The sequence below is a fragment of the Argopecten irradians genome, chromosome 1 (assembly GCF_041381155.1).
Source record: "Argopecten irradians isolate NY chromosome 1, Ai_NY, whole genome shotgun sequence".
NCBI classification, from domain to species: Eukaryota; Metazoa; Mollusca; class Bivalvia; order Pectinida; family Pectinidae; genus Argopecten; species Argopecten irradians.
The window spans coordinates 1,672,289-1,699,038 of NC_091134.1; the positions used below are offsets into that span (position 1 = coordinate 1,672,289).

The 26,750-nt window shown below is 36.4% G+C and overlaps 1 protein-coding gene across 1 annotated transcript in view; it reads right to left on the reverse strand.

The window, feature by feature from the left end:
* Positions 1–26,750, reverse strand: part of LOC138308676 (uncharacterized) — a 45,510-nt gene that overhangs the window by 8,999 nt on the left and 9,761 nt on the right. Inside the window, exons 3-10 of the mRNA XM_069249711.1 lie at positions 15,987–16,197; positions 15,313–15,525; positions 10,168–10,290; positions 7,519–7,725; positions 6,132–6,289; positions 5,161–5,291; positions 2,871–3,033; positions 2,320–2,524 (exon numbers count right to left, since the gene is read on the reverse strand). Coding sequence (XP_069105812.1) covers positions 2,320–2,524; positions 2,871–3,033; positions 5,161–5,291; positions 6,132–6,289; positions 7,519–7,725; positions 10,168–10,290; positions 15,313–15,525; positions 15,987–16,197 — 1,411 coding nt within the window. The remainder of the gene's footprint in view (positions 1–2,319; positions 2,525–2,870; positions 3,034–5,160; positions 5,292–6,131; positions 6,290–7,518; positions 7,726–10,167; positions 10,291–15,312; positions 15,526–15,986; positions 16,198–26,750) is intronic.

The following is a 26,750-nucleotide window of genomic DNA, read 5'->3' on the forward strand; positions in this document are numbered from 1 at the left end:
ACAGTTCCTTTGGATTCCAATCATTTACAGTTCCTTTGGATTCCAATCATTAACAGTTCATTTGGATTCCAATCATTAACAGTTCCTTTGGATTCCAATCATTTACATTTCCTTTGGATTCCAATCATTCACAGTTCCTTTGGATTCCAATCATTAACAGTTCCTTTGGATTCCAATCATTTACATTTCCTTTGGATTCCAATCATTTACAGTTCCTTTGGATTCCAATCATTAACAGTTCATTTGGATTCCAATCATTAACAGTTCCTTTTGATTCCAATCATTTACAGTTCCTTTGGATTCCAATCATTTACAGTTCCTTTGGATTCCAATCATTAACAGTTCATTTGGATTCCAATCATTTACAGTTCATTTGGATTCCAATCATTTACAGTTCCTTTGGATTCCAATCATTTACAGTTCCTTTGGATTCCAATCATTTACAGTTCATTTGGATTCCAATCATTAACAGTTCATTTGGATTCAATCATTACATTCTTGGTTAATCATTTAACATTCGTTCCTTTGGATTCCAATCATTTACAGTTCTTTGGATTCCAATCATTCATTACAGTTCTTTGGATTCATCATTACAGTTCTTTGGATTACAATCATTTACATTCTTTGGATTCCAATCATTTACATTTCCTTTGGATTCCAATCATTTACATTTCTTTGGATTCCAATCATTTACAGTTCATTTGGATTCCAATCATTTACAGTTCCTTTGGATTCCAATCATTTAACAGTTCCTTTGGATTCCAATCATTTACAGTTCCTTTGGATTCCAATCATTTACAGTTCCTTTGGATTCCAATCATTTACAGTTCCTTTGGATTTCAATCATTTACATTTCCTTTTGATTCCAATCATTTACAGTTCCTTTGGATTCCAATCATTTACATTTCCTTTGGATTCCAATCATTTACAGTTCCTTTGGATTCCAATCATTTACAGTTCCTTTGGATTCCAATCATTTACAGTTCCTTTGGATTCCAATCATTTACAGTTCCTTTGGATTCCAATCATTTACATTTCCTTTGGATTCCAATCATTTACAGTTCCTTTGGATTCCAATCATTAACATTTCCTTTGGATTCCAATCATTTACAGTTCCTTTTGATTCCAAGCATTTACATTTCCTTTGGATTCCAATCATTTACGTTTCCTTTGGATTCCAATTATTAACAGTTCATTTGGATTCCAATCATTAACAGTTCATTTGGATTCCAATCATTTACAGTTCATTTGGATTCCAATCATTTACAGTTCATTTGGATTCCAATCATTTACAGTTCCTTTGGATTCCAATCATTAACAGTTCATTTGGATTCCAATCATTTACATTTCCTTTGGATTCCAATCATTTACAGTTCCTTTGGATTCCAATCATTTACAGTTCATTTGGATTCCAATCATTTACAGTTCCTTTGGATTCCAATCATTAACAGTCATTTGGATTCCATTCATTAACAGTCTTTTGGATTCCATTCATCGGATAGAGGAACAGTAATCAGATGTACAGCTTTGTTGCTGCAACTTTATCCCCATCTTTTGAGCCGTCAGTGTAGATCTGAACATGATCAGGGAAAGTCCTAATCCTCTCCAAGGGTTATTTGAAATATGGTTTTCGTGCAAAAACGAACAATTATAAAACAATCCAGCGATATTCATGGTTTACGTATATCAGTTTGTATCTTAATTCTAGGTCACAATGATCTCCGGGGATAGGGAATAATCGGAAATACACCACTGGTTTTGGCCATTTTTCCGATATCGGGCATTTGTGACACATCATTTACATAAAAAGGGGACCGTGTGGTAATCGTACGGCGTCTGTTTCCAAAGAGCATTTTTTGGGGGCCGACGAGGCAGTGGATATCGACCGAACACTTATGCTAATTGGCCGATTATCATATGATGTCCGGGCGATAACAGGCCTACTCAGCGGACACCGTGCGAATATCGCCCGAGTATCTTCGTATTTAACGAACAATACTTGTACCAGGCCCAATTAAATGCCGGGCGGTATGATTGCCGCTCGATTTCAGGCCGGATATCGCACGATACTTAAACGATGTGTGATGGATATGTGTCCGGGTATCAAAATCTACGAGCCACAGGAGAGATTTTAACTTCGAGTTAAAACTCTTTGTGCATCTCCCCGATGCACCCTGAAAGCCCCAGCTATCGGCCGGCCTTGTCTGGTGTCCGACCGGAAACCAAAATGGCTGAAAATCATGCCGGGAGTACATCTTAAGCATAATCGGAAGGGGTTGTGACCAACGCATTACTAAAGAATGTCAAAACCAATCTTACCTGTGTTCTCCAGAAATCGGCTAAGACCGCCTTCGTAAGTGGAGGCGACTGTGAGCCAGACGATGACAGCTAGTATAGTGCCCGATATACTGCCTACTGTCATCCCCGTCCCAGTAAGGCGGTCCCAAGACACGCTCAAGGCTATCGGGACCACTGCCGAGCCAATCAGGATACCCATAAACATGTAGACCCAGGCCAGACTCACCTATAAAACAGACATCCATCAATATGGACACCAAATTCTATTTCAAAGTTGCCTACTGCGACCACAAATCCAATTTAAGTTCCGGTTTATTATAAACATCATTTTACTGTCCACGTCTTTTGCATAGCTTTATAGCTGTATATCTAACACCATTAAACTGGACAAATTCGCGCCCACAAATTTCTATAAGCGATATTTACAGTCTTGCAAGTTTTTCCTCGAGGTGTGAACACAATTTCGTCAATGAAAAGGTGGGCTTTCTGAGTACAAGAAATGGTCTTTAATTTTCCAGCATTTGCAAACAAAAATATCGTTAAGTAAATAATAAAACATAATATTTTCTTACGCCAGCAAGATCGAGAAATATTGTGAGGGGAAGAATGGCAATGGTTGACCATAGCAGGCACCAGTTTTTCAAAGTTGACAAATAGTCCGTATATTCTCGGTATTTTCCGTGGACTGCACACGAGTAGGGTGGCTTTATCGCCCTTTTCCAGGACTCTCGCTGTCTGTAGTAAACGAAGAAAATGTCATATTTAATTAAACCATACATAACAAGGACATAGTAATTCAGATCCCCCGCCAATGGAGAGCTAAATCAATTAATGCATTAATCTTATATGCTAGTAAGAGTATAGGGAAAGTATATTAAAACCCAACTGCAATTGAAGAATAGATACAAAACATATTTATGTTTTTTTAACAAAGTGAAACCAACTTTGAAAACATTTGCTTCTTTGAAAAATACAAGAATTGATCTTAGTTTTAACAAAGTTCAGCAGCTAACAGTGGGATTTTTGATTTGTTTTAAACAGCGACGAGTTACATAGGAATTAAGTGAATGTTCATAGTAATTGAGTTTGATATATCTGAGTTTTACTGCATGCATATTAAATAATAAGTAAAGCATAATACAAAATTAGAAGTCCTACATAAAATGTGTCTATAAAGTTTCATGGAAATATCTCTGCTGGTTTTAGAGTTGTGCTCCGGAAACGATTCTTACACAAAAATCTGCCATTTTCAGCAATGTTTCCATGGTGACAGAAAAAGTACAAAAAGTGAAAACCTTAAAATAGCAAAAAGCACTACTAGACCATAAGACCAATGTGTCTATGAAGTTTCGTGCATATATCTCAACCGGTTTTCCAGTTATGCTGCGGAAACGAACCTGGTACAAATATATGATATTTTCAGCAATGTTTCCATGGTTACGGAAAAAGTGCAAAAAATGAAAACCTAAAAATAGCAAAAGGCACTACTAGACCATAAGAACAATGTGTCTATGAAGTTTCATGGAAATATCTCTGCTGGTTTTAGAGTTGTACTCCGGAAACGATTCTTACACAAAAATCTGCCATTTTCAGCAACGTTTCCATGGTTACAGAAAAAAGTACAAAAAGTGAAAACCTTAAAATAGCAAAAGGCACTACTAGACCATAAGACCAATGTGTCTATGAAATTTTGTGGAAATCTCTTCTGGTTTTAGAGTTATGCTCCGGAACGAAGCTGGTACAAAAATATGATATTTTCAGCAATGTTTCCATGGTTACGGAAAAAATGCAAAAAATGAAAACCTAAAAATAGCAAAAGGCACTACTAGACCATAAGACCAATGTGTGTATGAAGTTTCGTGGAAATATCTCTACTGGTTTTAGAGTTATGCTCCGGAAACCATTCGTACGGACGGAAGGACGGACGGACGGACGGAACCCATTTGTATATCCCCCGCCAACTTCGTTGGGCGGGGGATAACAACAGGTTGCAGTTAAATATGACTCTTGGAATTACATTATAATGTAAGAACAGAAAACTTTACAAATTATCTTTGTTTAATAAAATAAGCATGATAATACTCTTTGTAAGCAAAAAGAAAAGAATGAATATAGCAATGAAGTTGAGTAAAAAAAATCGCAAGGAAAAAAATAAAAATTAAATGGATATGTATACAAATTAACCAAAAAATATAAATGACTTATTGTATTTCATTTTATGGATTTCATGAATTTCTTTTATATAAAACACAAAGAATATAACGCATTGCAGTGTGTGATGTCCTGAACGTTTAAATGAGTTCACTTTTGATATATGTTTCTTTTAATGAAAAGCTGCACGAAGCTTTGTGAGATGAGATTATACTAGCTATGATAAAGGTCGGTGTATGACCGGTGTTGATTGTAGGAGACAGCAGTCATCGGGGATCATGGTAATTTATTGTCTTTTACATCAGATCGGCGTTGGTGGAACACACAAAGAATTAGTGCCAAATACATTGAATAGATAATTCGTACTAAATGTTAGCGGACCAATCATTCCGGTAAGATGAGAGCAGCAATCATGTAAATTCATTACAAAGGCAACTACGTTTTCAGATTTAGTGTTTTTCGTATTAAAATTAGGGATATGTTTTTTCTAGTTATCTCTGTCTTCATATGAAAGGTCTTTGAAGTGTTCAAATTGAAAAAATCTTGGAGACAATCAATAACAGAGTGCTAAATTTCATTTCACCTCGTTACGAAAAATGAAATGAACTATTATGAATTTCAATAAATGTAATTGGCATGTATTTTATGTTTTCTATCAAAAGCATTGATTTGTACACAAATTTAAAAATAAATGCTCTCTATCCTACGTACTTGTTATCTTCTTTGCACGCGAGACAGAACAGCATACTTTCGCACGTGCATTTATCACGCGGATTAGCCATACGACCTCGTGCTTTTCCACACAAAAGACAGCTATTGGCATCCAGCACTAGACGGTAGGGCTGAAAAAAAATAGATATCAATTTGAGCAGCAATCCTATTGATATGAATAGCAAAACGTCTCATGTGTTATTTTTTGTATTTAAAACTATGTCGTTGGATAGTCGCCATAGCAATGAACTCTTATCCACCGCTACAGCCAGTTGTTCTCGTTGAAAAAATAATAAAATAACGATAATAATAACTTAAAACTGCAAACTAGATTCGTATGACTTAAAGATGATTTAAAGAACGCTAACTCTCCTGAAACACCTAGCTCTCACCTCCCTATTATTAATGAGGCATACGAATGATGTTTGAATTTTGATATTTTTCCAGCCAACTTTTATGTTAGATATGGGATCAGTTTTGTGGAAGAACCAGTATTAGCACATGTCTTGGTAGATTATTTCAAAGACGTACTTAATTACAACTGCGATCATACAAAATAAACTCACCAGAATTGCGTGATTACTGTTTTAATATAGGCATAACAAAGGGTAAAAAACAATTCAAATCGAAAGTGCATTGCATTAGATAAAAGCAATTATAAATGACAGAAGCCATAATTGTCTTGAAGCGACTAATTAATATAATTAACGGCGGATCACCACTATTTATTTATTTCACATAAATACAATAAAAATCTCAATAACACCAATTAAGCCCATAACAAACACGTGCAGTGTATACCTATAGATTAATTGGTCAGACATTTGTGACAGGAATTTTGTGGTGGATTATCTGGACACCATTAGGAGATAACTGCAGTCACTGACACATCGGTCAACTATAACGACCGATCATTAACCTAAATGACTATTAATATGTCGCAAGAAAGACAAATACGAGTGGAAGCTCACCTTCAGGTAAAGTTGATAAACATCATAAACAAGAATCGATGTCACTGCGATGACCTCTGCTGACCCCGTGGAGGTCACCGCCATTATAATCATAATGATGATGAGAAATTCCCCGCTCCTTCCCAGAAGTCTTTGCGCAACTGCCGGCGGAACAAGGCCTGGAGTTAACATAATAAATATACTTTTATTACATCAATGCATTATTTTATCAGTTGATAGATAATAGTGTGTGAATGTGTGTTTATTTTGAGAGGTGACGGTATCTACGCATCGTGTCACTTATGATAATAATTAGACACATGGCTTTTCTATATTGATATTTCACTGGACCATGTTGAAGACCCCACTCAAATTATACTGACAACGAACTTATCAGTCCAATTCACTCTCTTTATGCTAAGCGCTAAGCCGGAACAATTATGTAATGGGTATGAAAAAGTATGATGTCTATAAACATACATTAATTTGATAAGCATATGATTCAGTATATAATGGCTATTCTTTCTGTGCATGTTCTGATTTTTACTTCAGGGACCACAGTGACGTAAGGGAGATGAAGTATGTCGATAATTCTGTGACCATGGTGACGTATATGTCTAATTCTATGACCATGGTGACGTATATGTCTATAATTCTGTGACCATGGTGACGTATATGTCTAATTCTATGACCATGGTGACGTATGTCTATAATTCTGTGACCATGGTGACGTATATGTCTATAATTCTGTGACCATGGTGACGTATATGTCTAATTCTATGACCATGGTGACGTATGTCTATAATTCTGTGACCATGGTGACGTATATGTCTAATACTATGACCATGGTGACGTATATGTCTAATTCTATGACCATGGTGATGCGTATGTCTATAATTCTGTGACCATGGTGACGTATATGTCTATAATTCTGTGACCATGTTGACGTATATGTCTATAATTCTATGACCATGGTGATGCGTATGTCTATAATTCTGTGACCATGGTGACGTATATGTCTATAATTCTGTGACCATGTTGACGTATATGTCTATAATTCTGTGACCATGGTGATGCGTATGTCTATAATTCTGTGACCATGGTGACGTATATGTCTATAATTCTGTGACCATGGTGACGTATATGTCTATAATTCTGTGACCATGGTGACGTATATGTCTATAATTCTGTGACCATGGTGATGCGTATGTCTATAATTCTGTGACCATGGTGACGTATATGTCTATAATTCTGTGACCATGTTGACGTATATGTCTATAATTCTGTGACCATAGTGATGTATGTCCATAATTCTGTGACAATGGTGACGTATATGTCAATAATTCTATGACCATGGTGACGCATATGTCAATAATTCTGTGACAACGGTGACATATAGAATACTGACCAGCGTTGACTTGATCTTCAGTCAACAGCGGGCCATTCTGGGTTGTACCAAGGGCAATGTATGCCAAGCCTGTCGTAGTTGCTAAAGCGAACGGAATGGCGAACCAGCAAACTCCGCCGACCAGGAATCCAATCACACCTTCCTTGGGTTTAGCTGCTACACTGCATTGCCAGTAGGACTGGTCGACAAACACCGTGCCGAAATTCCCTGTATCGAAAGCAGTATATATTTCTCTCATACCTGCACGTGTAATACTGGCTGGTCCAGGGCAATACACCCATGTCGCCTGAGGCTGTATTGCATGGCTACCCATGCAATAAAGCCTCGTGACGTCACGGCGTCAACAAATTTACTATTTTCTAGGCACAATTTTAACAATTTCTTTGTGAAATTAAGGTGGATTTACTTTAAAAGATACAAACAATGGGATCTGCGCTGAAAATATCACGATATTTTTTATGTATGGAGATTTGACTTGTAGTCGCGGTATTTTTCTCGAATTTATTTCAAAATGACGGATACTAATAGAAGTAAAATTGCAAGAAAACGTCGAGGTATGAGAGAAAAATACTCTTTCATACGTGGATATGAAGGATAGGGATATTCCTCCCTAGGATTACAAAATGTTGTAAAACCCTCGGCAAGCCTCGGGTTTTACAACATTTTTTGACCCTCGGGTAGAATATCCCTATTCTTAATATCCACGCATGAAAGGGTCTTATAATATATCACTATTAATGGAATCAAGAATATTGAAACATAACAGTTATATAATATTCAAATGGCTTTTTTGTGATTCGAGATGTAAATTTGAACTCTTGGTTTGGTTTGGGTACTAGGTCTACGTCCTATTAACAGTTAGGGCCTTTTAAGGAGCCATGGCCTCTCATGTATGTGATGTCTTGCAGTCAGTCGCTGTAAACATCAAGCAACGCACGCTACCCGGTCACATTATAATGACAAAGGGGAAACCAGTTGTCCGACTCCCTTGATAATGAGCTCAAGTCGAGACTATGATATTTCTCGGCCGGGGACAGAACCTGCGTGCTGCTTATCACTGGCGAACGCAATTTCAAAGGCAAAAAGTGAGGCGGTGTCAAGGAAGACGTTAGGAAAAGGAAGACAAGAAAAGATAAAATCCTAAATTTAGTCGCATTTTACGATCATGCAATATATGGACAGCAGGTAAAATCATAACGTTTTATCTGCTATTCAGAGCAAATGTTTATACATGTATTGTTGTAAACGTATTCTGTCTAATATAAATGCATACAATGTATGTGTTTATATGTAATTTAGGTTGATATGTCTCGCCGGATTAACCAAGGGAAGCAAATATTGGGATATTCAGTGATTAATGAATAAAGAATTAATATTTGATTCGAGCACAAACGTCATTTTCTATCTCGAAAATAGAACCCTGCTCAATCATGCATGTGTCTTCACTCCCAATATGTTTTCAAACCCTACACAATCCCTCTAATCCTACTAAATTAAACGCAGAAATCAGTCGTTACGGAGATAAAAGCAAGTCATCAACTTAATTAGCACCATAATCTATACCGACAGAGGCGTTAGGACGAATCCCAACTTACATTGACCTATACATGTATATACATGTTTTAGGGCATAGTTGTGACCAAGGAGGATTCGTTACTGTCTCTTCACATTACTAAACACCACGCGAGACGCCTATGAACCGGGAATAAAAACCATTTTTCTCAACAAATACTTGTCTTATCGAGTAAAACGAAACACCGATGTAAAGTTTATTAAATTTCACAACGTTTATTACTTGCTTTAAGAACGAAATATTAAGAGGATATGTCTTAAATTTGTGTTAAAAAATACGACAGCTCATGAAATGACGACCCGCTTCAGAAAGTACATTTATTTGTAAAACGGTAACCCTCGCACCCGCAAGCCACATCAAAGGCTGCGCCGGCGGATATCAAAGGAAAAGCAGTCGTCGCCCAACGTCACGGTCAGTGCAACACAAAAGCTCCTGCCTTGTATTTCCACAAATCCCAGTGTGACTTATCCTTCTCATATACGTCCTTGTTGTGAAATAATAATTATTTATAAATTTAACATCTTAACATTATCATATTGTTTATATTGTATTACTTGTAATTTGTATAAAATAACAAGTAACATGTATTTGTTTTTTATTTATATACATAGTCTATCAATGTTAAACAACTATTGTTTAAATAAGTGAATTATTATAGTTAAATAATGAATTAGCTGAATATGAGATGCATTTGGAAACTATTTTATAATACTTTATACAAGTGATGTAACTTGTGTAGACAAATAAGTAACGTGTATTTGTATATTAATATTACTTATATATGTATTCTATCCATGTTAAACATGTTATTTAATTATGTGAATTATTCTAGTTAAATAATGGATAGGCTTAATATGAGATGCATTTGGAAAATACATTGTATATTATAATATTGTATGTTATATAGTTTTACACTCTAATGTTATGTTACCATTATTATGTAAAATGACACAGAATCTCCTTGTAGGAGGAAATAAAGAATGTCTGTCTGTCTGTCTGTCTATCCTTCTCATATACGTCCTTGTTGTGACGAAGAAAGGTGATCACACCCAAGCAATAAGTCACAGATTTCTTACCGACAATGTTGATCATACCAAACATCAGTCCTGGTTTAGACAGTATAGTGAGATAACTACTGGCGCTGTTCTCAATTGGGCCTTCTGTGCAGTTCAACAAGGTGTACACTTTGTCGATTGACCCTTCAAATACAAAAACATGAATATTAAGATACACACATGTATACATTATATAGGGTTTTAAATCAGTTTTCATTTAATACGAGATTTTATAAAATGAGTCTTGGATTTTTTTCTTTTATTTTGCAAGCCTTGGCATTTAAAATCATATAACTAAAAAAAACCTGTATCTCAAAGAATATCAACGCAAAAATGTGCTGCAAAAATCCGACAATGACGTCCATTTTTTTTAATGCCGACATCGAAATTATGACGTCACTTTACTTATCATGACGTCACAATAGATTGCCTTCTCTTCTCGATGCAGCCATTGACAATCGTTTCACGTGTTATCGGGCGAAACTCAGATATGTTTTCTGAATTTCGCGAAATGTTTTGATGTCGCAAAACCTAATCAGTTAAAATAAGCTATGAATACATTAAAAGTATGCTTTTCGCCAGAGTTCGAACGTTTTGTTAGTTGTTGGATTAGGCTCAACGAGATTAATGTCCTATTTTATTAAGGTAAAAAATGGCATGCATGCAATGTGTATTCGTCTCCTTGTCCTTCTTACGCCCTACCAGTAGACTGTTGTAGACAAGACAATAACCATAAATTAAAATAAAGACATAAAAGTATGAAATACAGTGTATTTTAAATTGTCTTTCTTACAAAAGCATTGTGAAATAACGGGACCGGGAAAAATGTTTTTAACTTTCATATTGTGAACATTTATTGGTATATTAAGAAATTGTGAACCCTTATCTGAGAATAATTTCATAATTTATTTTCAACTTGTGAGACTCTCTTAATATTTTTTTGTCATTTTTAGTAATACATCATTCTGAAATAAAAGTCTTTCATGGAAGGTATTTTTCGTCTATGACAAAGAAGCACTAAGCTCAAATCAATATCTACTACAGCATGTAATGACGTGAGAAACACACGAATATGTTAATTTGAAATTACTGTCAGTATGTTACAGGAAGGTGGCACTATAAAACAGGCCAGGGTTTAAATACTACAAGGAGACACAATGCCATGGTATCGTAACATTCTAAACCACACAATTAGTTAAAACACAACACATTGTATACAGCTTGGGTCATTCACAACGGCCTTACGTGTAATGGGACGTAATTAAAGTATCGGAAATAGATGGATTATTTGTATATTGGAGCTAGTTAGTGAAATTTCACATTAAACATTAGTTTTCTCATTAAAGGTCAACATTTGACTACATGTATATAGACGTTCTAAGTATCTTATTATAAAGTATCCGCTTTGGGATTAGTTATATTAAGGCTGTCTAAATATTTCAGCTGATCTGTAAAATGGCATTTTTACTATAGATAAATCACGTTTAGGAATTTCCTAGTTCCTTTTGATGTACATTCTAAAGCAGAAATCATTGTAATGATAGATGAACGTCAAATGGTCTATTGATCGACCGTAATTAATGGTAATTTGATAGCTCCATGACAATGATTAGTTCTATCAATCAACGATGCTAATGGGCCTGCTATGTAGATGGTGGTACTGATAGGGCTTATATTAATGTAGTTATACGGGGTTTTCCAAGATCTAGGAAGTACATGTATTAACATTGCTGAGCGCTAAGCAGGAAAAGAAAAACGAACATTAATTGTATAGACTATGTGTCTCGACCAGGGAGCAGAACCTAGAGGCAAGCACTCAAGATCAAATGTAATGCAGTATCAATAAACTTTTGGTTGGGAGAAGAAATGCAGTATCGAAAAAAATAGATAAAATCCGAAAGGGGCTGTTTCCAAAGTGACCCCTTCTCTGATTCAAATTTCCTGTTGGCGGTACATTGTCCATACCGTTGTGGTATATATTCTATGAAGTAAAAAGATGCAGGTCACTAGGTTTTTTATAGCTCCGCAAAATTTTACTTTTCAGAAGCTGTCTAATTGTTGATAAAATGTGTATGTTATGTAAAATATTAATTAAAAATCTCATCAAATGATGGTTACCGTTAGGAATACATTCATGGCATTATATTGACAAAAATCATGTTTCCTTCGCGCCATGTGGCTATTTTATGGAAGAAACAATCTCAAAAATGTCATTTTACATAAAAAGAAATTTAGACACAAAAACTATGTTTTATAGAATACAACCTTTGATGGGCGTTGGATGCAACACAATTTTAATCATAATACACAGTTTGTAATATGCAATTGATGAGAGGACAAATTATCAAAATATAAGCGGTTGGACATTTTCAAGTCTTTGGTTGAATTAGTTTATGGTCGAATTGCAGATTTTCGACTTTCTTTAGATAATTAACAAAAACACGAGAGTATTTTCTCGATATGTTGAGAATATTTACACAGATATGAAAAAAATGAGTGATTAACTTTTTCCAAAAAACTACATCCAAGATGGATTCTTCACAAGTCTCTGTGGATGAAGACATTGGCTGACAAATATACAGAACAACAAAAAAAATTTGTTCCTTATGATTTTGGTTGGTTTTCGCATTTAATTGTGTGTTCATATATACTGGCGATTGTATAATACCTATATTTAGGGCCTTTCACCTGTGGATAAAAAGACCTATTGTTTTTGTTCTGCTTTTTTATTATTCTTCTGTACAGAAAATTGTTCATACAAAAGATCTCTGAAACGGTAAGAGATATGCCAATGAATGTGTTACCATATTGTGGCGCATGAGTTGAAGGTGTGACCCAGCATTTTCTATGCTAGTCAAAAATCCAGTATGGTCGCTATGACCTCACTTCCGATTTCAAAATTCGGTTTTTTCTGTTCTGGATATGCTATGTAGAATAAAACATGAAGCAAATAACTAAAAGTAACACTTTTCTGTGAACCGTCACCTTTCGGTTGAAAATAAGGGTCTTAATTCAAGAGAGCAATTTTCGAAAAACTCAGTAAAAATTCTTCTCCTCGAGTTCTAGAAGATTCAGAGACCTAATATTAGGTCTGTAACATGCTGATACAAATCGCTACCAAGTTTGTTAATATGAATGGCATTGACTTTCATTCAAAGTCACATGGGCTAAAAATCCTAACATCTTCCAAAGACTTCTTATGAAGTTCTAGATGACATAATATTAGGCCTTTAGCATGCTGACATAAATGCTTACTAAGTGTGGTAATACGGTTGACCTTGACATATATTCATGTTCCCAGGGATCAAAGGCCTGAAATCTTCAAATGTGTTCTTGTGAAGTTCTAGAAAGCCTAAAGACATAATATTAGCTTGACATAAATGGCTACCAAGTACCAAGTACCTTTATTTGGGCCTAATTATCGGGTAAAACGGTTAACCGTATCCAAACGTTATAGTTCGTTGGCTATTGTGTCGAGAATGTATTTGACGTGCGACACTTCTAGGTCATTTATGATATAGCACGATTTTGATGGTAACTGAGTTTCCAAAGAACCTCTTCCATTAAGGACAACCCCTGTAGATGGAACAAAGTCGTTGCCAATAAGGTAAATTAAGAAGACGCATGATGATGTCGGATGCCATATTTTGTGTGAATAGATCAGGTGAGGTCTTGTATGTTTTGGTAAAACTGATGATTTTGTTCCATTCCACAAGACATAGTCAATATTTATTGTGAGAAGATGACACATTCAAACGATCATGAATCACATCCAATACCTCCAAGAAGTGCAGTATATATTGATTACTTAGAGCAAAATCAATTATTTCATATTGATAATCTATCTATTCTATGTGGCGTGGTCGGTAGGCACAAAGTGAGACCAGACAGGGTGCCAACCCTGACAGAGCCACAACGCTTTGGAGATTGGACAATAAAACGAGGAAAGTGAGACAAGAATAGCTAGCGTCGAGTCAATAATGGCAACTTGAGATAGAACAGTATTCATTTATCAGGGTGTTCACAGTATAAATCTTTATATCGATACTGTTTATTATGTCGTTAAATATCATATAACTGTCATGAAAATATATCCGCTGTGATATTCAATATAATAGTTTGTATATAAAAAAACTTTATAATAGGGTGTCAGACAATGTTGTTACTCATTTCCTTTTTCTTTCAATGTACAACAACATCCAGGGGCCGATATGCATGGATATGAATGGTAGGGATATTCTGCCCAAGGGTCACTTAATGTAAAACCCGAGGCTTGCCGAGGGTTTTGCAACATTTTGTGATCCCGAGGTTAGAATATCCCTATCTTTCATATCCTCATGCGACAAGAGTGTATTGCCTACACTATTCTAGGTATACATATGAAACAAGTAAAGCTCTATCCGATTTTCGAATGGAAATTTGCATCCAAAACTGTATAACGGGAGTAAATTGCAATTTTATGGCATTTTCTTCATAATTGCTCCTTGGTGTGTGAAGTGTATTTTCATTCGAGAAATTTTCATTTTTTATGTTTTTTGAACAACACGATGTCTTGGAAAAATTTAATCAATCAAAAAAATATACTATGTTGTGAATCAAAATTCCGAAATCGCCTTTTGTCTACGACCTAATGTCTTTGATGCTCAAAATAACAACTTTATGGAAATAAATTTTCACAGAAATTATGAAATCTGGGTGACGGAAAGGTGTAAAATTATTCTTCGGAAAAAGAAAAAAAAACCTGTGTTTGAACTAGATAAGAAATTATACGGTGGCAGGCTCCTATTGATTATTAACATTACTGGAAACATGTCTTTTGGTGGGTTTTACGGTCATGGACACATCAGGTACAATTCTAACGCCCTACCTGTAGAATGATAAAATTTTCGTGGCAATCGTAGCGATGAAATCGCGAAAATAACAAGCTACAAATGTAAACAGTACTTTTCCGTCGCAACAATGAACATTTATTATTTCATCATTCTTATCTTGTTTACTTTACTAGATTAACGTCCTATTAACAACCAGGTTGATTTAAGGACGGTCTCCCGTGTGTGCAATGGGTTGCCCCTGTGGAAGTCTTTGTGTTTTGGGAGGCTGCGGTATATTCGCATTGTGTCTCATACCAACCTTACCATAGCGAGATCATAGTAATACACGACTCACCGAGAGGGTTGTCTTCGGAGTCCGGATCGTTGTAGATTTTCATGATGAATATGACCATAATGATATAGATGATGGAGGTGTTGAAATATGACACATACACAGTTGCCCCTAGTCCACCGATCAGAGTGTACGCCCCGATAACTGCGGCGATCAGGACAGTAGCATACTCCACGGAGATGTCCTGGATTAGACTGGTGAGTACAGCGGCGCCACCTGTAGTAAAAATTCACGGAAATATAGAAGTGGAGATTTCTAAATCTGATACTATACCATTCTCAGAATCCTCGTACACTTAAGTGTACGCAAAAGACACAAGTTACATGATTTCTTGACACATTTTCAATAATTGTGTGACGTAGCGTCTACAAAAGAGCAGGTAATTAATTAGGTAATTTCGTTCCTGCATGTAATGCTGATGACACGCCAGTATTAGATACACATTGCGGGGCACGGGACAAGAGAGAAAAAAGAAGAATACAGAGTAATTACCTTCTTTAGGATGAGGCTAGATATATCAAGCCACTTATGCTGTCAAACATGATTTTATCAATGTAAATATCATACCCCTCGGGTTGAAAATGTCCTTTTCATCCTAAAGAGGGTGACACATTATATTGCTTAAGCCCAAATGACATAGTATGAAATATGTCCGGTAAAATCCTATAACAACTTACCTAACATCAACATGGCAGTGACAATCACGTTCGTCATCAGGGCGAATACACAGAATGTTTTGTGAGTCCGGGAGTCGAACCGTGCCTTTATCACTTGTAGGAAAGTTTTAGCTCCCGGCGCCTTGATCTTCAGCTGAACGGATATCATAGCAAACAGCAGAATTTGTATGGTGGCTCCAGCGGCATACCAGAAAGGGCCGCTTATGCCGTACTGTAAAATATAAATGTTGTAATATTGCTATAATATGTTAATAACAGTCATTATAACGGACTTCGGAACCCTGATTACAACTGGTTCGGCATTATGGAGCATATTCATCTAATGTAATTTACATTATATCTTTGCACATTCACACTTATTATGTGTTCAGTAAACGTTTTTGACAATAAGATGCAGATCCTATCTCATTTTTCAGTGATATATTTGGTTAATACATGGTCATGTGATGTTCAATATAAAGCATATTGACTCTATTTTAAAAACACTCAGTAATTTTTTTTTTATTTTATTTTTTTTTCATATTTAATTTCCCAAACGCTGCATTCTTCAAGGTGGCGTTCTTTGACGAATGATATTCATGTTATTAATATACACAGAGATTGTTTTTGACATTTGTAAAAAACGACATATCTACTTTAAAAATATGGTATTATATCATCCTTGTAGAATTCAAAATATTGATCTCGCGCTACCCCGTCACTCATTACTTATTTTATACGCGCCGGTAGAGCCTCGCCACTTTTGTCTTTCTTAACCTTCGCCAAAATTCAGCTTAAATTTTAACATACCATGATCATGTATTCTTTTTAGCTTGCAACATCACCAAATCTACATTTTTGTTATATTTAGCAGTGTTACATTATCGATACATTCGTATTACAATGGATCAAACAATAGGAGGTCAATGGAATCGGTACACGTGGAAAATTCAGCTTTATTTCCGTCAGTGGTTTATACAGCAAGGTGTGGTAGGTGTATTCCGACAATGCAAATACTGGTTGCAGGATAATTTGTTTGTTTGTTTGATTAATTAACGTCCTATTAACAGCTATGGTCATGTAAGGACGGCCTCCCATGTATGCGGTGTGTTGCGTGTATGTTGTGCGAGGTACGTGTTTCGGGAGACTGCGGTATATTCATGTTATATGAACCTCAATAAAGGTTCATAATTGATATTTATAGTCAATATATATTTTTGATACTTTTACTCAAAATAGGCTAATCAGAACACAGTTTTACAGTGAAAACATTGTTTTGACAAGGAAAATTTTGTTTTTAAATATCAAACCAAAATACAATCTTACGTGCATCTTTTCAATCAAATTTATCTGTTGGGGCATTTTATTATTTTATGTTAATGCAAAAGTGTTTTGTGTGTGAATCGTAACACTGCATTCTATGTTTGGATTATGTACATCCGCTACAGTCAGCATATTGTAGACCTAGCACGGAGACGTTAATGGGTAATAAACATTTCTCTTTATATCTATCTTGTACCGAAGGTCACTGTAGGTAGGGTGTTAGAATTGCGCAGGCTGTCATCATTGCATGATAGTAAAAGGCGACTAAATGTGGGATATTATCTTTCATAGTCTATGAAAGAGGTCGTGTATCTGCTCCTGCTTAGTATTAAGCGTTTAATAATAAATGAGTGGTGCGTCTGGTTCATGCCCTTGTCAGTATCAAGTGACCAGGTGAGTTGTGATACTTGGTGTCTTCGGTGGCGTGCTTCTGTGATATAGCACTATAAAAAGACACAACATGGATATATCGCAGTCTTCCAAATCACATACCCTTACTCCATACACACAACACACCGCATGCATGAAAGGCCATCCTGACATGACCCTGGCAGTCGATACGACGTAGATATTATAAACCAGACAAAACATACATAGGAGACTGAAATGACCTTAGCTTTATACGGCGTTAGTCTTACCAACCAACCAAAACTTTGAACGGAAAATGTTGACTGCTCCCGATACGTTACGACTAAGGTTACCGTTGGAACCGCATATAAAGTAGCCAACACATAACGGCTATGTATACGAGTTTTACACCCCCCTACCCCCCGAGACAATATGTAGGGAAGAACACACCAAACCGTGTACGTAACATGGGAAAAACATGGGTAAGCGGCAGACACGATCTGTCTTTATATCATTTTAAGCGCCAATAGTCCATACAAGATTATCTGCGTAGTTCCCGCTCAACAAGACAGAGAGCAATACCCGGCATACTCGGAAACACAATAGGACATATAACGTAATCTGTACCTAGTGGCTTCTAACAGCAAAAAAAAAAAAAAAGATTTCTAGAAATGTTGCAACAATTGATTATAAAATGTATTAAGTGCCATTCAAAACTGAAATTGATATCAGAATAAATACAAAAGAGAAAGCATTATCCTGAAAGTAGCGACCTTTTGTTATCGAAAGCAAATCCGAGATCATATGATGCGATTGATTTGAACGACACTGGCGCAAACAGAGAATTGCATGGAAAGGAAATAAAGTCATACGGATGGCAGAGTGTGTTCCTACGTATAATTAACGTGTCGTAACACAGCAAGACGCTCGCCTCTCTCCTATTTACGTGTTTAACTTTTCATTGAAGTGCGATGTCTGACCATATATATGTTCTTATCGATATCCAGGTAAAATCAATAACACTTAAACTAATGATTTATAACTCAGAAATATGAACACCTTGTTGTCATGTGATACACGTATCGATTTCCTTTTGTTATGAGGAATATGATGAGAAAACAAAGAACATATGTTACACAGATAGTAAAATCTATACATGTAAGTACTTTTTATTGACTTATAGCTTTACCTAATCCCCTAGAACGAATATACGTACCCGGCCTACTATACCTTTCGGCCGGGTACGAATTGGTTCTTATGTGTCGTAGTGGAGCAGTGCCTCCGAAAATTTTCTATACTTTTTGTAGGTTTCCAATTATTTTGTGCGTATACAAGCATTTATATATTATTTTTGTCGAAAACAAACATAATTACCATTCTTAATATATACCGTACCGCTCACAAAACGTCAAATTCATACTTTGTAGACTTGCTGTATAAATTCACTGCGGAAAGGTCTTCATATGTATGTATGTAAAACAAAATGTCACGCTGAGAATTTGATATTTGATATGGTTCATTTGTATGGCCTAATAGGTAACCGATATAAAACAAGTACGATTAAATGCATGCAAACGTGTAAATATTGGTTTGTATAACAATTACTTTGCTCCATTAGCAGTAATAGGCACCAATTGTAGCTCTAAAGACGACAACATTTTCTGTCTAAACATCTTTTGAGCTACAATATTGCAGCTACTAATCCCCCTATGCAGTTTGTTTAAGTTCAATGTAATGATACTTAGAAATAGAACGTCAGCGTCAATTGTCAAGATAAAGCCAATGGGAAATCTATTTCAACTCTGAATAGCACATCCAACAAAAGTAAGACAAAGGATACATTAGTTTGAACGCTTGTTAACGGCCTTTCATAATTGCGTGTTGATCGTGTAGGTTTTGGGAGACTGCGGTAGCAAGTCTGAAGATAAAATCATTTTCTAGTACAATAATTATAAAACGGGGCTATACAGTTGTATCGCTTATCTGAGGTTGATAATCAATGCACAAGTTTTGTTTTCATTTTAAAACAAATCAAAACATGAAAAGATGATAGCGTTATCTAAAATAACGACTTTATCAGATATCAGAATGTTTAAATATTAAAGTATCATAGTATTTGGTATATTTTCTTCTAATTTTTTCAAAACTAAAAAAAAAAAAAGATAAGAAATTGTATAACTTCGTGGTACGAGGTGTACCACCGATGAAATCATATTTGGAGTGTACAAATTGTCAAAACGTGCACGCACTGATTATTTGACGTCACAATTTATACCAAGCTGTTATTGCTCCTGAATGAGTTATACATTTTTTTTAATGGAAAGTTTTTTGTAGTTTAGAAAAACACTTACTCGTCGTTATAAGTTAAGGAGATAAGCCGAAAACGAAAACAAGACTTTATGTGTGAGAGAGTACAGCAACGAAGCCCGTTGGATCCGAGTGCTGTTCCCTCTCACACATATAGTACAGTTTGAGGCTGATCTCTAACTTAAAACATAGTTCCTTTGTGTTAATAAAACCATACTATACAAAGCTTTCATCACTTATAAATCAGGTGGGTAGCATATGCGGAAAATAACAACAATATGCATTCATCCATATCATTCTATTCATCACATGTCACACCAGTAACAGGTAAAGCATGCACATTTTCACCCAGGTGTTAATGAGAGCAGTCAACCATACAAACGCATTCATCACATATTAACCTGGTGAACATAAAAAAACCATAGTCACCCTTCTATAACAAATATTATTCATTTCTAAAATGTTTTCTGAGGATGGACATAGCCTTGCTCTACCAGGACAACGTCTTTACTGGTGATTACATGATTAGTGATATATTGTATCTAGAAACTGAAAAGGATTTACAATGTGTGATTTAGTGTTTTCTTGCATATCTGACACAAAAAAATGAAAAAAAAAATCGAAAAATGGATAGAGTAAAACAAACATCAGCTTTCCTTTACCTGAAAGAAACTCGCCAAACTAAAGTATTTATAACAAACTGGGCCCGGCACCATAAAACTTTCTCAGACAATTTTTTTACTCAAACTTATGGAAAATCATATACTTGAGTAAATAATCTGTCTGAGAATAGTTTTATGGTGCCGGGCCCAGGATGTCAAAACATGATATATCAGTATAGTGGGCCATGAATAAGATTTTTGGAAATTTTAAAACTTGAAAAAAAGAAAAGTGTTAAAATATCTGGATATTACCTGAAATTCAATACAAGATATTTATTAGTGTGTTGGTCAGCTAAGCTACATGTGTGATTTGGTTAACCCCAACAACGAGTTTGTGAATACGGAAATTATTTCCATTTGATTTACAGGAATATACTCAGCTATTCTAACAGACGTAGCCGTTAGGAGCTTGCATAATGTAAGAGTGAATGTGGAAAAAATATTGAAATCCAAATATATTTACGTGCAGCATGGAACACGCTCGTATGCATGCTTTTCTGCAGAAGAAGTGACAGTGTACATTCAGTCATAAAAGGGTGTTACCATCGAAAAACAGTACAGGATGCATATTAAAAAGCTTATAATTTCAAAGATGGAATATATTCGTTGTATTACATTCAACTTGAAATTCTGAATATTGTCAATATTGTCAATAGTGTCTATGAATGATATGTATGTGTTGTTCAAGATACAAACACGTCTTTCTTCTAAAAGTGTTTTGAAATTCTTCTGGAATTGATAATGCCTTAACACTTCGAGCTATTCTCAGCATTTACCTAACTGGTTTATAAGTGACTGTCCAACAAATGATCACATTTAAACCGGGCAGCGGTCCAAAATCTTAATATAAACTGGCTACAGGTCACTTATAGAGCAGTTATGGGTACATCCTGTACATTCCATGAAATATAACACAAAAAGAACAAAAGGATCTGGTTTTAAAACTGTGTTTTAAATCAAAAGATAATCCATGTCAACAACATAAGTACACGTGTACTTCCACAAATAAATGACATGATAATGGACCGGCTTAGCTATGTATTACGGGTACGTTATGGGAGTATGCCAACATATAGCTTATCATGATCTACTGGTGTTGTATAACGTCACTTCAAAGTGGACAGCCTAATCAGGATACGGGTCGCGGAAATATGTGCCTCTCTTTCCGTTATATTAGGAATTACTTAGACACCAAAGGTATTTCACGCCTTCATCGTATTGTATCCTTCTTAACACAGGACAATACCGTACATATCGGCGTCTCAAATAAGAATTCCAAACAAGAAAATCCTTAAAATCAATATCGATTCTCCAAATTTTGTGTGTATTTGAGTGTCGTTGTTATGACTACACGGTTATTTTGTACGTATTGGTTTTGCTATTAGATCTACGTCATATTAAAATCCATTTAAGGACGTCCTCCCGTGTATGTGGTGTGTTGTGTGTATAACGTCCTATTAACAGTCAGGGCCATTAAAGGACGGCCTCCCGTGTATGTGATTTGTTGTGTGTGTAACGTCCTATTAACAGCCAGGGTCATTTAAGGACGATCTCCCGTGTATGTGGTGTGTTGTGTGTGTAACGTCCTATTAACAGCCAGGGTTATTTAAGGACGTCCTCCCGTGTATGTGATGTGTTGTGTGTGTAACGTCCTATTAACAGCCAGGGTTATTTAAGGACGTCCTCCCGTGTATGTGATGTGTTGTGTGTGTAACGTCCTATTAACAGCCAGGGTCATTTAAGGACGATCTCCCGTGCATGTGATGTGTTGTGTGTGTAACGTCCTATTAACAGCCAGGGTCATGTAAGGACGTCCTCCCGTGTATGTGGTGTTTGCAGACCTGGGTATGTGTACGATTTTGGCGTATTTAGTACGCATATGTGGTCCTAAATACACAATACGCATTGCGTTGGCTTTCTACGATTTATTGATGCAAATTAAAACTTAAAAAAAGACATTGTGTTCATACCTTTCTCCTAATGCGCGCTATATCGGAACACCTCGAGGAGTTCCGTTTGCTATGAAGCGTCTGAAGGGGCCTCCCGTGTATGTGATGTGTTGTGTGTGTAACGTCCTATTAACAACCAGGGTCATTTAAGGACGGCCTCCCATGTATGTGTTGTGTTGTGTGTGTAACGTCCTATTAACAGCCAGGGTCATTTAAGGACGGCCTCCCGTGTATGATGTGTGTTGTGTGTGTAATGTCCAATTAACAGCTAGGGTCATTTAAGGACTGCCTCCCATGTATGTGTTGTGTTGTGTGTGTAACGTCCTATTAACAGCCAGGGTCATTTAAGGACGGCCTCCCGTGTATGATGTGTGTTGTGTGTGTAATGTCCAATTAACAGGCAGGGTCATTTAAGGACTGCCTCCCATGTATGTGTTGTGTTGTGTGTGTAACGTCCTATTAACAGCCAGGGTCATTTAAGGACGGCTTCCCGTGTATGATGTGTGTTGTGTGTGTAATGTCCAATTAACAGCTAGGGTCATTTAAGGTCGGCCTCCCGTGTATGATGTGTGTTGTGTGTGTAATGTCCAATTAACAGCTAGGGTAATTTAAGAACGGCCTCCCCTGTATGTGGTGTATTGTGTGTGTAACGTCCTATCAACAGTCAGGGTCATTTAAAGACGGCCTCCCCTGTATGTGGTGTGTTGTGTGTGTAACGTCCTATCAACAGTCAGGGTCATTTAAGGACGGCCTCTCCTGTATGTGGTGTGTTGTGTGTGTAACGTCCTATCAACAGTCAGGGTCATTTAAGGACGGCCTCCCCTGTATGTGGGGTGTTGTGTGTGTAACGTCCTATTGACAGCCAGGGTTATTTAAGGACGGCCTTCCCTGTATGTGATGTGTTGTGTGTGTAACGTCCTATTAACAGCCAGGGTTATTTAAGGACGGCCTTCCCTGTATGTGGTGTGTTGTGTGTGTAACTTCCTATTAATAGCCAGGGTCATTTAAGGACGGCGTCCCATGTATGCGATGTGTTTCAATTCAGTTTATTCCGTGGACCTTATGGCCCATTAGTACAAATTACATCATGTCAAATATACTATTGATATAACAAAAGAGAATGAAAGTGATTTATACCATAGATACTAAATTTCCAGCCAAATGTCTTTTCCGATCTTTTCTTAAAATCAAACTGAATAAATTTACCAGTGTTTTGTAATTCTTTAACGTTATTAACGCTTAATAATTAAACTAATTTAAAAACACTTGGTCTTCTGTAATGATATTTCTTAAAAAACTGTTGGCGTAAATCAACATAAAATGGACATTGTAATAGAAAGTGATATTCATCTTCTTGTGCATTTAAATCACAATATGTACACAATCTATGATCCCGTAGAATATTTTGTTTTTTATCCTTTTCAATATTCAGATAGTATGCCGAAATTCTTGTTTTGGTTAAACATCTTATATGTACAGTGTAAATAGATTTTCTTAAATAAAATTGTACCCAAACTTCAAAATCCAATCCTACAAACTGACAACTTCAGTTTGCGACCGCCATTTTTATACTTATGGAGAGGGCAATCATGGGTAATCACCATGGATATGATGCTTTGAAGTAAGCTCATTAATATAATCGAGCGGTTCAAACGCTCTTATGATCTGACAAATGTTATCTTCATTTGGCAGAAGCTCAATGCTATCGCTCTTTATTTGCAAGCGTTCAAGTGATTTAGACCACCTTCCAATACAATCAGCTGACCAGACTATCCATTACGGAAATAAAGTTTCATCGTTCTCTCATGGGGGCTTCTTCTCAAATGAAGGCTTGTGGACAAGCACAGAGTGTGAATAAATGAATAAAAAATAAAAATAAAATTCGGCTCCGTTATTTCCGTAAATTGCACTTTTAACATTGTACTGTATAATCGATGGGAACTGAAACATCTGGCTGCGCCCTTTAAGGCCTTGTCTTCAGTTATATTACAGTATACCTCGTGTTGTATTACTTACATTGTAAATAACCTCTTGTCTATATACCTCATTAAATCTATTCTCAATAATATCAAATGTATAACATTCATCGTAACTTTCATTCCAGAGGTATGCTTCTCCAATTTTTGCTAGTTCATTTTTAATGTTGATTGACCACTCATCATATACAAAAGCAACCTTCCTAGTTCTAATAGACAAAATCATTACAAGTTGTTTTATTTACTCCATGTACATTTTTGCAAAAGTTAGTGTGCACCTTTTCTACTTCAGGAGCTTTATGAAATTATGATGTCCCCAAATTTAACTTGCATATCCCATCCCAGTATGTTATTAATGTATGTATCAAAAATAGAACACTGTGTCAAAATATCAAGTGCATGATTTTTCAACTTACTACATATGGAAAAATAAGCTTTTCTTCCTTGATTTGCAACATGAATTTGAGTTTTTTTAAATTTGCCATCGTAATTAAATAACATACCAAGATAATTAAATCCGTCGACTACATCAATGTTAATATTTTTATAAGTCCAATGTTCATTTTTCCTCAGTCTATCCCCGTATCTGAAACTCATTATTTTTGTCTTATCAACATTTAGAGTCATTTTACAGTCGTTATTATATTTATATATAACGTATCAACTATTTCTTGCAGAGATTTGGGCTACACAGCGAAAAGAAATGTATCATCTGCATATATAATCAAAAACAAGTTAATCAAACCAATTTCTACTGATGGACAGTTCTATTTCATAAAACACATTTCACAATAATTGACATATAACCTGTACAAAGTATTTCGGTGACAGTATTTCGCCTTGGAATAGACCGATCTTGTTTCGATAATATTCAGACAAAAACCCATTATATTTGTTACAATATAATTCCCTGATTTATAAGCTTATTCCATAAAATTCTTCTATTAATTAGATCAAATGCTTTCTTATAATCTATAAAGCAGGAATATTATCTATTCTTACTTTTTAAAGTTTTATTTTTCAATGCTTGTAAAACGAAAACTTAAAACCACATTGGGCATCTGTTATTGCATTATACTTCTGGTCTCATTTCATCAGTTAAGTATCGAATTTTGTGTGTAACGTCCTATTAACATCCACGGTGATTTAAGGACGACCTCCCGTGCACGTGATGTGTTGTGTGTGTAACGTCCTATTAACAGTCTGGGTCATTTAAGGACGGCCTCTCGTGTATGTGGTGTGTTGTGTGTGTAACGTCCTATTAACAGTCTGGGTCATTTAAGGACGGCCTCTCGTGTATGTGGTGTGTTGTGTGTGTAACGTCCTATTAACAGTCTGGGTCATTTAAGGACGGCCTCTCGTGTATGTGGTGTGTTGTGTGTGTAACGTCCTATTAACAGTCTGGGTCATTTAAGGACGGCCTCTCGTGTATGTGGTGTGTTGTGTGTGTAACGTCCTATTAACAGTCTGGGTCATTTAAGGACGGCCTCTCGTGTATGTGGTGTGTTGTGTGTGTAACGTCCTATTCACAGTCTGGGTCATTTAAGGGCGGCCTCTCTCGTGTATGTGATGTGTTGTGTGTGTAACGTCCTATTAACAGTCTGGGTCATTTAAGGACGGCCTCTCGTGTATGTGGTGTGTTGTGTGTGTAACGTCCTATTAACAGTCTGGGTCATTTAAGGACGGCCTCCCGTGTACGTGATGTGTTGTGTGTGTAACGTCCTATTAACAGTCTGGGTCATTTAAGGACGGCCTCCCGTGTACGTGATGTGTTGTGTGTGTAACGTCCTATTAACAGTCGGGGTCATTTAAGGACGGCCTCCCGTGTACGTGATGTGTTGTGTGTGTAACGTCCTATTCACAGTCGGGGTCATTTAAGGACGGCTTTTCCTGTATGTGGTGTGTTGTGTGTGTAACGTCCTATTCACAGTCGGGGTCATTTAAGGACGGCCTCCCGTGTATGTGATGTGTTGTGTGTGTAACGTCCTATTAACAGCCAGGGTCATTTAAGGAGGATTTCCTGTGTATGTGATGTGTTGTGTGTGTAACGTCCTATTAACAGTCAGGGTCATGTAAGGACGGCCTCCCGTGTATGTGATGTGTTGTGTGTGTAACGTCCTATTAACAGCCAGGGTCATTAAAGGACGACCTCCCGTGTACGTGATGTGTTGTGTGTGTAACGTCCTATTCACAGTCGGGGTCATTTAAGGACGACCTCCC